At 37.0% G+C, this 11,194-nt stretch overlaps 2 protein-coding genes across 3 annotated transcripts; one reads left to right on the top strand and one right to left on the bottom strand.

Moving 5' to 3' along the window:
• Positions 1-879: 879 nt before the first annotated feature.
• Positions 880-3,530, top strand: LOC114255883 (P-loop containing nucleoside triphosphate hydrolases superfamily protein). The gene is made up of 4 exons (XM_082902080.1): positions 880-1,333; positions 1,837-1,977; positions 2,157-2,384; positions 3,069-3,530. Exons 1-4 carry the CDS (start codon positions 1,004-1,006, stop codon positions 3,219-3,221), a joined length of 852 nt encoding a protein of 283 aa, XP_082758206.1. The 5' UTR covers positions 880-1,003; the 3' UTR covers positions 3,222-3,530.
• A 598-nt stretch (positions 3,531-4,128) lies between these two features.
• LOC114277561 (EEIG1/EHBP1 protein amino-terminal domain protein) lies at positions 4,129-11,191 on the bottom strand. 2 transcript variants are annotated; one of them, XM_028219456.2, is made up of 9 exons: positions 11,054-11,191; positions 9,319-10,091; positions 7,898-9,039; positions 7,123-7,417; positions 6,553-6,777; positions 5,437-5,610; positions 5,116-5,322; positions 4,900-5,013; positions 4,129-4,757 (listed from the first exon to the last, which is right to left on the bottom strand). In XM_028219456.2, the coding sequence occupies exons 2-9, from the start codon at positions 10,030-10,032 to the stop codon at positions 4,422-4,424; spliced, it is 3,207 nt and encodes a 1,068-aa protein (XP_028075257.2). In that variant the 5' UTR covers positions 10,033-10,091; positions 11,054-11,191; the 3' UTR covers positions 4,129-4,421. The 2 variants fall into 2 exon arrangements, with proteins under 2 accessions (XP_028075257.2, XP_028075258.2); XM_028219457.2 differs by having other exon boundaries at positions 9,319-10,045; positions 11,054-11,189.
• Between the last annotated feature and the right edge of the window lie 3 nt (positions 11,192-11,194).

Below are 11,194 nucleotides of genomic sequence, written 5' to 3'. Positions count from 1 at the left end.
CATTTTCCACTTATTTTTTTAGGTGAAAAAATTTGAAAAATTTATTAGTTATGTGGGTAGTATTTAGAAGGGTGCGATATATTTAGCACTTGTTACTGTTAGCATAAAAAAATGCAAAATTATATTAAGGAGTCAAATGTATTTTAAAACTTTGTACAATTATTTTTTAGAAAAATGTTTGAGGGCCACAAAAAGTGTGGCTCAAATGACTTAAAATTGCCAAAACGATGTTTTGAGTCATTTGAGTCACACTTTTTGTGGCCCTCTACCATTGCTCTATTTTTTATAAGCAATTTTATTTGTAATGTTCAAGTGAATGGAGATTAACGATATAAAAATTGGTATTGTTAATGATTTTAGTTTGAACATCATGTGACGGTATTTCAAGACTAACTTATTTTTCCTGTGAATTATCAGTACGAATTAGTATATTATAGGAATGATTATTGTTCTATTAATAAAAAAATAAATGGCATAGACAATATCAAATACTTTAGAGTTCTAATTGAATTAATGAAAAATTTATATCGAGTAATTAAAAAATATAAAAATATATGATAAATTGCGATTAGTGTGGAGATGACACTCCAAACCAGCCAAAATTTTTTCCAAATTTTGTGATTCGTTTGGCAACATCTAGATTACAAAAATGGAGTGATGCATGGGCCACAAACTCCATGTGCTACACGCCCCTGTACAAGTTGACGCCGACGGACACGGTCGTCATTCCTGATTCCCATTTTCAAGGATCGTAACGTTGTCCACGCGTCACCCATCCTACGGTCCACATTAAATCTAGTTTGTAACAACCACACACATCCATCCACCTGGCATCTCTCCAGCTATAACATGGCAATCAGTGTAATTACAGAACAAGACAGTGTCTTTTCCAGAACCTTCTCTTCTCTTAAACCTCAATTGTCTCTCTCGTCAAACCCCTCTTTCTCTTTCCGCCGCTCGCTCTTCCACTCTCTCTCACAGAAACCCCTCTCTCTCAGCCGCTATGGCCGGACTCTGCGGCTTGAGAGTGGCGGCGCAACCGGTGGCATTGCGTTGTCTGGGGATCACCACCGCCAGCCGAGCTTACGGATCGGCGGCCGCGATCCAGTACGACTACGACTACGAAGAGTACGAGAGCGAACCGTACAGGGCGATCGAGGACTCGGAGGGAGCGGTACGTGGAAGGGGAGTGCAGTGGGTGATCATGGGGGATCCACTAGCGAAGAAACACGTGTATGCCGAGGGGCTCTCGAAACTTCTCCATGTACCCCACATTTCCATGGGTACCCTAGTTCGCCAAGAGCTCCACCCTCACTCCTCCATCTATAAACAGGTTCGATTCTCTTCTCCCTCTGTTTGGTTGCCAAGAAAAAGCAGCGAAAATAAGGCAAATTGGACAAATTCTTTTCTTCCTCTGTTTTTTATTTATATGTCACAAGTTCTTTTGTTGTGTTTGTATTTGCAATCTGTTTTATATGTAACTCTAAAATTTATTATTTCGATTAAGTGTAGGTTTAGAACTTGGGAATTGTAGGAAGTCGAAGTGAACGCATGAGATTGTGCTTCGATATAGTGTTAACGAACCAACAATATTCATGATTGTGGAACGAATTTATATATAATGAAGTTTTGAGTTATAATAGGGAAAATCATTTATAATGATCATCCTAATCAGTTTCATATAAGAATGTATGTAATTAAGTGAGCACCTGTTATGTTACACAGTCCGTTGTGTGCTTCAGAGATGAGTGTGGAGTCTGCGGACTACATTTTTTTCAATTCCTTAGCAACATTTTTTTGTAATGTGAATTTATGGATTCATCTATTTTTAAATAGATTGCGAATGCTGTGAACCAAGGGAAGCTTGTTCCAGAAGATATAATTTTTGGTCTGTTGTCAAAGAGGTTGGAAGAAGGTTACTCCAGGGGTGAAACTGGCTTCATTTTGGATGGAATTCCGCGTACAAGAATCCAAGCTGTAAGATGTAGTTTTTCTTAAAGCATTTACACTCTCTTTGGAAGATACACATGCCTGTAAATCAGTAGTCCTACTCACTTAACAACCACATCCTATACGTCTGTTGTAATTCCCTGAAATTTTGTTTATTAGGGCAAGAAACAATAAGACTTTACTCATTTGATTGTTAATGTGATCAGGAGATCCTTGACCAACTTGCTGATATTGATTTAGTCGTGAATTTCAAATGCACAGAGGATTCCTTATTGAAACAACCTATGAGAAATGGAATCTGTTCTCCAGGTCAAGAAATTCTCATGGGCAAGTCCGGGTTAAAATTAAATCTCCCATCACAGGACAATCTAAAATCTTCATGTGCTGATGCAGAAGGTGCCTGGAAAGAGAGACTTCGTATTTATGCTGAGCAGGTACACTTTAAATTGCTTTTGGATCAGGAAAAAAAAAAAAAAAAATTTATGACAATATGTCAATTTGAGATGATTCATTACGATTGCAATTGGTTCTGAGTATGTAGGAACAATTTTCAGTTTCTTTTATCATCTGTTGTTTCTTGTTTCATCAGCACTCTCTTTTGTCTTTTCATTTTCAAAAAGCTATTATAAGGTTTCGTTGTGTTGAGGGCAAGTATCATGGATATTAGTAAAAACAGTTAGTTTTGATAGCTAGTTTAGAGAGAGCCTTTCTGATGAATCTCTTGGTTTCTTTTCTTTTTTTTTCCCCCCACCTTTTTTGGGTCTTATTCATTTTGATTTTCAAAAACAACTAACTTAGGCTTGAAGATAATGGTGTTTGAGCATGATACTTCTATGATTATTGTTTGAACCTTATGCTCTATTTTGTGGGAGTCTTGTGCTTTCTTCTGTTGTCTCTAATAACATTACTCTTGAGACATGACGATAGGCTTCAAATTTGAAGAGAGAATTGCATCACTTGATCTCTGAAAACATGTCGCTTGACAAAATGCTCTTTTGTGTTTTTTTTGTAATTTGTTAAATCTATGCTAAGGGGTAGTAAGATTTGAGTTGTACTTTTGTCATTACAAGAACTGCATTGAAAAACAATTTTCACTGATACAGCAATTTTTTCTCCAGAGCAAGCCTTTAGAAGATTACTACAGAAAACAGAAGAAGCTTCTTGACTTTGAAGTAGCTGGTGCACCTGGAGAAACCTGGCAAGGTCTATTGGCTGCCTTGCATCTTCAGCATATGAATGCTGTCAGTTCTTCACAGAAGTTGACTGCATGATCTGTCCAACCTGATCTTTTGATGATCTTCATTATTGTTTCGGCTTCATAGTAAATATAATCAATTTGAGTGTAGCATAGTTGGCTGGAGTTTTCCATGGCTAGTATCTCCAGCTCAGTTTTGAAGGCTCAAGTTTTTTTTTTTGCAAAGTGCATACGTTTTGATGATGCGTAGGCTATTGGTATGTTTGAGCACAATACGTATTATTTACATTTTATTTGTATTTTTTCTTTCTTTTGCATTGAGATTTATGATTTTGTGTCCTATACAATATATATTCAGTATGTATTTTCTTGGATCGTCTCTCTATTTCCCTGAGTTGAATCTGCTTGAATAGATCTTGTTATCTGTTTCCTTAAGTTAATGGAAAAATATGATTTGATTGGTAACATAGAATTCAGGTGTTTTAAGTGATACAAATCTTCTTGTGTTCGGTTGTACAGTATTGAGTTTATTCTCTCCATGCCCAGCTAGTAATTGAGATTCAATGTGTTTGATTTACGTTTTTTGGATTAAGTTTTTTAAAAATTGAATTTTTTGATTTTTGTGTTTTTTTTTGTTTTTGGTAAATATTTTTAAAATTTTAAATATTTTTTTTAAAATTTTTTTAGATGCACTTTACTTAAATGTATTTAAAAAGTAAAAAAATTATGAAAAAATATTTTAAAAAATACATAAAAATACAACAAATGTATTGAATTCTTATTTCTTTTTTTATATTTTTGGTATTTAGTAAATTTTTAAAATACTTTTTTCATAAATTTTTTATTTTTTAAGTATATTTATGTTAGGTATGCTTAAAAAATAAAAAAATTACTTAAAATATTAAAAAATTGAGTAAAAACAAAAAAAATACAAAAAATAAGAAAGTATTGGCAAAATGGAACCAAGCAAAAAGTGAGGTAACTTGCAAATTTCTCAAACCAGCATTTTCATATATACAATCAAGAAAAGTACATCGATCAACAAAGAAACCTAGCACAGCTCTACAACTAAAATAGTGATCCCAATTATTTATGCACTGTTGCATACATGTCATATACATATAGCTAGCTACTCATTATTCGTCTATGCCTTGCCAAAGGGATCTGCATCTACACAGCATTATAACTGCACTTTTCCTACGATATCAAGCTAAACCCTACAGGCTGTCTGATGTTTCAACTATGGGATGAACCAAATCTACGAAGTCCATTACTGCTACTCACTAGTCATCCAGATCTCACGAAGAAGCTGATACCTGACAGCATTTTGACTACCATTTTCCTTGGATAACCAGCAGGGTTTAGTTGAAATAGGTGAAGAAGCCAGAGGGCTGTCGATAATTGCAGTTAAGGGTGAATCCAATCCATCAAGCTCATCATCACTAGTGTACGATTTCCTCAGCACCAAGGACCCACTTCTTGTCAGCTGGGATTGGCTTCCAATCTCTCTGATAATACCAGCAACTGAAATTGCTGGTGGTGGTAAATAGACTATTGGAGTTGCGCTGCACGGGAAGTCCGTGACAAAACCTTCCTCAGCCTCAAAAAGGTCCTAATTCAAATTACAAAAAAAAAAAAAAAAATGATTCTCGCAGTAGAGTTTATAAGCTTGTGTTTACCATAAACATGAGGTAAACATAGGATAACTGAGCAAGGAAAACATAGGAAACAGAAACTTTCAGAAAGGGACGAACCTCAGAATCCAGAGCTTCAAACAAAACCTCAGGAAGTGGGTCGGGGCAAAATTCATCTGGGACAAAATTTTTGAGTACCCTCTTGATCAGTTGTGCACCAAATGTAGGACATACCTTCAAAAATAAAAACATTAGCATGGGGACAAGTACATGATAATATATATCATGCAGGTAAAAGACTGGAATGGAAGGGTTTAAAAAGTTCCAGAGTAAAACCTCTTTTCTGATTGACCTGCTTAAGAGCATGTCCTTCGGAAGCATCATGAGGTCACTCAATGCATTTAGAAGATGGAATGACTTGAAGGACGCATCATAGTCTTTGCTCTCGTCGTCGTCATCATTATCATGATCATTCTTGTCATTAAATGAGTTGTCATCATCAATACCAAACAGGTCAGTAAGCCATCTAGACCAGTTCCCAATCTGTCATCCAGAACACACAAAAGGGCTTCTTTACTCGAGAGCTATCAGAATTATGGATTACACACATTTACTAGTAAACGTACTTTGACTTGCAATATAAGATGTAATTCTCACCGCATTTTTAAGTAGTGCACCAGCCCCAAAGCTTGCTTTCCCTGCTGGAATAGGGAGAACCTTGGCATCACTAACAGGGTCAGATACAGGATCAGTTGGAATGTCATCATCAGATTCACGAAGAATAGCATTGAACATTGCCACATCCAATCTAGCCACACATTGCATCATTATCTAGTCACAAAGAGAGATGCATCCCAAATCATATTTCTATGGAGGTTAGTCGGCTACAATTTATAATCAACTATAACTACTAACATACATCTAGCCTTCCTCAGACTTCAAGTCAGGCAGCGCCACGTGGACTAGGTCACCTTTTTTAAGGTACCAACAAGTATTATATTATAAATGGAACATTATAACTTCATGAGAAGAAAAACAAAAAATTAAAAAATGGAGGAAAAAGACTATGTTCAGCTCAAGGACTGACAAATGCACCAAACTGTTGAAAAAGAGGCAAAAGACCATGGTATCCTAAAAGATGGTAGGAATTATTTTTTGGGCAAGACAACACCGTATATTCCTACATGTATTTTCCTAAATAAAAAAATATATGAAAATGGGGTTCCAACATAGCATACATACAACATGAATCTAGCCCGTACATAGGCCCCGATTGCTAGTGTATTTGAATCATTTAGTCTATCCAAGTTTAGCACCAAGAAAAGCAAATGAAAATACCATTATTATGCATTTTCTTATTCCTTTTTTTGGCTGAACTAGAACTCCAATTTCTTTACTGTTCTTTTTAGCAGTTAATTTGCTGTTATAGTAATCACGTTAGTCAGTTATACAGCAAGAATATTTATCATGCCATGCAGAATTACATGTATAAACTAAAAGATCATTCTTTCTCTCCAAAATGCTGCTCCATCTTGATTTGAGAGCTTCTGTTATCACCCAATCAGGTAGCTCCTTCACCATATGAATTTGCATCTCTACTAATGTTATTGTAGTTTGCTTTTTAGTCCTTTGGTGTATTATTTCATATAGCTGTACAGTGGCTGCCATGGTACAATACTGGGGGTTCACGTATAAACATACTGACAAAAAGGTGGTGTTTTGAGGTGCTAGACCTCAATAGTATAAAAGGAAACTAGAGCATGTAGATTTTACCAATCTAGCCAGCACAGGTAAGCAGCCACACTCGTGTCCGCCAGCTCGAACAGGACAAAGCCGTTCACAGGCATCCTTGAAAGCCTTCTTCCAGAGCTCTAATGAGAAGTTTACCTGATCTTGATCACTTAAACTAGATGTCCTTTGATAGGTTTTACTTGCGCCAAAATCCAAACCTGTATTTATTGCTTTTGTAGCAGCAGATTGCATATGGGGTGTCAGAGTCTGAAGAAAACAGAGAACAATGTCAGGTCAGCTAAATACGTAAATTCGTTTAGGGTTCAACATAGTATTTGCAATTACTATCTGGATTAGATTTGGCCCAGATCCAACCCCACCCAACGTAGACAACCTACAAGCTCTTAGATAGACTTGAACCATAGTACATGGAAAAGAAAAGAGAAGAAAACAAAACAAAACAAAAAAGAGCCATTACCCAATGTCACTCAAAGGGATCACGCCAACATGGGGTGTTGGGAGAGGTTGTCCAGTACAGATTTGATTTTTGACATTAATTTGAATACATAAAATAAAAATAACAATAAAAAAAATCCGTAATTGTAATATGACCTGCCACCAGACAGACTCGATGATCCGCGAGAAAATCCAAGCTTCAATCTTTTCCAATGCAGATATAAATGTACGAGGGTCCTCCCAGTCTTCAGAACTTTCACATAAAGCACCTTTAGTCTCCGTTCTTGAAGAGGAATCCCTCCATTTAAGTGTAGATAATTTACTGTGGCTTCGCTTCCCACCATCAGTCCTTTCAACACAAGGCCCAGCAGAAAGTGGTAATTGCTGCTCTGTGAAGGCTCGGCTTATAATGGCTCTCAACACAACAGAATTTGATAACCAAAAAGTCAACCTGTGTATGGTAATGTGGTAAAGTAAATGAGTTGTTAAGAAAAAGTCCAAAATTTTCTTAATTGGTAAGCATAGTTCAACATTGTGCTTCAAAAACATCACATGCAGTAACATTGAAAAGTACTTCAACTAACCACTATCCACTCCCCAAGTTAGGTAGGTCTCTCTAGACCTAGTGACCAGAGTTTCCATTCTATCAAACTGTGTTCATTATTGCATCTAATAGAACAAAGTTAAAAAAATTTAAATACCATTCTATAAAATAATTGGAACACTCAAGGCATATTAAACTTCCGTATGAGCAAGACGAACAAAAGGGCCAAAGAATGATTTTTGCAACCAACCAAGCAGAAGGATTGATAGATTTGGTTCCACAGCGAACTTACCTAGCAAATTCCAATTCAACATTCTATAATCTATATGATGTTTGATATATAGGATGTTTTCATAGGATCGAAAGAATGCTGTGATTTGAAAGTACCTTGGGACATCATTTCCACATGCTTTTGCAACTAGAACTAATCCTGAGACAGCACTTCTAGCAGCACTTGCTCTCCTTGTTTGGGAACTGTCTTTGCAAGCATGGAAATAGAGCCTAGAAAGTCGCCGAGCTGGAATATGGACCTTATTAATGGAACTTCCATGCTCTGGAATAACTGAGTAAAGACCAAGCTCCATAGCAGCAGCTTCTCTCAACTCTCCTTCAAGTTTCTTTATTCTATGTTCCAGTTGTTGGATTTTACCATCGGAAGTGATGTTTCTTGTCTCCTTTGGATAACTTTTGGTGTCTTTTCTTTCATAGCTAACAAAGCCTAGAGGGCCATTCTGAGCATCTCCCAGCTTACCACACCTGACTGATCCATTGCTCCTACCTGAGTCCACAAGTGATCGCACAGACCTCACATGCTTCAATCTATCACTGTTTAGGATATTACTGTTTGACCCAGAATTTTCCCCACAGAAAGAAAGTGCATCACTTCCTGAGAAGACTTGTGCTCCTTGTCCATTTTCTTGATGTTCCTTTCTGTTTATGTCCTTTGCAGGATCATTATGAATAACATCAGCACTTGCACCTTCGTGCGTTCCTTCTGTGCTAACACTCAAAACTTCATCACTATCCTCTTGAGTGACTTGAGATTCCATGCAGATTGAAAAGCCCAACTTCTCATCCACCTGTTGATCAGGGGATGCTAATCTTGCTGAAGAGCCATTTGGTTTAGATCCTTGCAGAGCATTACTGTTAATTTCACTTCCACCATTAGCATCCTTTTCATCCAGCACCAAACTGTCATAGTTTTTATTGCTCATGTTGGTGTTTACGTCTTCCTCTATAGCTTCATAAGTTATAGATGAGGATGATGATTGACCACTATGGCCAACGATTTTCTTTGGCATCGATGTCAAGCTTGTTTCATGGAAGTTGGATAATGCAGCGCGACCATTTTCTGGGCTTGCCATATCAGACGATAAGTCTGTTGATGATGAACAAGATGAAATAACCTTCAAACTTTCACGTAGTTCATTCACAGGCTTTGTGTCAAATTTAGCAAGCCCTTGCTTTGAAGTTAAGTGATGTTGGTCATTAGCCTCTCCTGGGCCATCCTTCATTGCCTGTGATCCATTCTGCAATTAGAAAACCAATTAGTCATCAAATTATGATGACACTGTGTAACTACATCTGTTGAGAAAATTTACAATCACAAACAGGTTGATGTTAGCCAAAACACGTGTGAATATCCTAATGCTAGTTAATTGCTTGCCTACTGCAAATTAGGTTACTTTATGTATCAGAACAAGATTCACAAACAGGAGCACGCCACATCAATTCAAACAATGGAATTAAAATGAAAGTTCTAAGAAAATGAAACATTGTTACCAATACAAGAATGTAAGTACATGTACCTCTTCACTACGAGGGGACAAACCCCCATTAGTCTCAAAAGCTGGAGAAGAAATAGCCAGAGACGAGTGAGAAGAAACATCATCATCAGTGATCGATGCAATCTCAGCTTCTTCAGCATATTCTTCATTCATCAAGGCGGAAACAGATTCACCACCGTTCCTCTCCATTGAAGTTTCTTTCAACAGGTTGTCCCTTGAAGAGGAGCCAGTGCGACCTTTTTCAATTGACTGGATCTTAATAAACAGAAGTGGTTGAGCTGTGTTACTTAAACTCCTCTTGGAATTCATTGGAACACTTATGCTTGTAGTCTCTTTAACAGCACCATAGTCTGCCAAGTCTACAATGGCAGTTCCCAACAATTGACCTTTCACCGTCTTATCCCTCCGAAGTTCATACAAATTGAACTCTAAGCAATTCTTTTGAAAACTATCACCATCCCAGCCTTTGGTGAAAGTTTCCCTTATCAGTGTCACGGGAAGCCTAAAAGACTCATTAAATTCAATTTTTCCATCACCAATACCAGACCCAAGCAAAGGGACAACTGGGTTAGTAGATCCAGAATTCCGCTGACCATGTTCCCATTGAATTAGAACAGAACGAAGGGTTCTCAGTGACTGAGATGGTGGCCAAGGTTTAACCTCCTGAACATGGATCAGATAATCAAGCTGAACAGTGGGGCTTTTCCTGTTTTTAGTCCTCATTCCCAGAACCATGATTACAAGAACACTGGTGCCACAGGAACGAGAACCCAAACAATTCAATCACAAAACCCCTAAAACTCACAAACAAAACGTGTAAGAAACAAGAAAGTGCAGAACAATTAAACCATCTATTTACTGTGTAGATGTTATAAAAGAATGAAAAACATGTTCTGCTTATGTTCTGCTTGGTTTATTGGAATGAGATGTAATGGAATAGAATGGTGATTCTTAGGCTTTTTTCTGGAATGGCCATTCTTTTAAAATGGTGAAAAGTAATTCTATTTGTAATGCATTAATTTGTCATTACATTTTTAGTCTAACTGAATATTTTGATGGAATAATCATTTTATTCTACTTCATTCCGGTGAACCAAACAATACCTCATAGCTTTATTTTGAGGTGAAAACAATCTGACCCGTGAAAAGCAAGCACAAAAGGAAAAATGGGTTAACGTGGCAAACACAAATGGGGTTTCAAAAGAATCACACATAGCCATAATGCTCAGTTCATTAAAAAGAGAACACAAGCGAAATTTCATTTTTAAGAAGAAAATAGAAAAAGGAAACTCAGCACTAAATGAATTCACATGCTAAGACACAAACACTATCTCTAGGTCTTATTTGCGACCTCATAGTTTTGCAAAACGAACTATACATACATATAAATATACGCAGACATTTGAGAGAGAGAGAGAGAGAGAGAGAGAGAGAGAGAGAGAAATGTCGGTGAAATTCAACTGAAAGGAACTTGAATCACAAATCATGAAGAGGCTGCGGAATCTGAGAATACTAGAGCAGAGGCTGGTGGTTCTAGACATCAGATCCGAGAGAAATTCCAACACAAACGATATCAAAAGCACTCAATCACAAGCTCCAACTATCACAGATTCTCCCAATGCCGGTAAGCATCAAAACAATATACATGCATGTGCATATATACATATTCATTTATATATATACCAATGACAAATCAGGAGTAGAAGAAATTCATCAGATCTTTGCTTTGCAAAAAATTAATGGGAAATTGAACTTACACTGAACATTAGAGTCCGAAAATGGGACAAATGTGAAACTGAAACGACTCGTATCGTATACGTATACACTGAGAGGGGAGATATCTGAGTCTGTGTTGGTCTGAGAGTCAATGAAAGACGAGTGTATCTGTGTTTGCGTCT

The sequence above is a fragment of the Camellia sinensis genome, chromosome 1 (genome assembly GCF_055761805.1).
Source record: "Camellia sinensis isolate YWXY chromosome 1, ASM5576180v1, whole genome shotgun sequence".
NCBI lineage: Eukaryota > Viridiplantae > Streptophyta > Magnoliopsida > Ericales > Theaceae > Camellia > Camellia sinensis.
The sequence above is the reverse complement of the archived record's forward strand: the minus strand, read 5'-3'. Positions and strand labels throughout refer to the sequence as shown.

Excerpts from the sequence above, each read along its gene's own strand:
- LOC114255883 (XM_082902080.1), top strand. The coding sequence starts at position 1,004 with ATGGCCGGACTCTGCGGCTTGAGAGTGGCGGCGCAACCGGTGGCATTG. Across the intron at positions 1,334-1,836 it reads ACTCCTCCATCTATAAACAG|ATTGCGAATGCTGTGAACCA; the intron begins GTTCGATTCTCT and ends ATTTTTAAATAG. Across the intron at positions 2,385-3,068 it reads TTCGTATTTATGCTGAGCAG|AGCAAGCCTTTAGAAGATTA; the intron begins GTACACTTTAAA and ends TTTTTTCTCCAG.
- LOC114277561 (XM_028219456.2), bottom strand. The coding sequence starts at position 10,032 with ATGGTTCTGGGAATGAGGACTAAAAACAGGAAAAGCCCCACTGTTCAG. Across the intron at positions 5,323-5,436 it reads GTGCACTACTTAAAAATGCG|ATTGGGAACTGGTCTAGATG; the intron begins GTGAGAATTACA and ends TCTGGATGACAG. Across the intron at positions 5,014-5,115 it reads GCAGGTCAATCAGAAAAGAG|GTATGTCCTACATTTGGTGC; the intron begins GTTTTACTCTGG and ends TTATTTTTGAAG.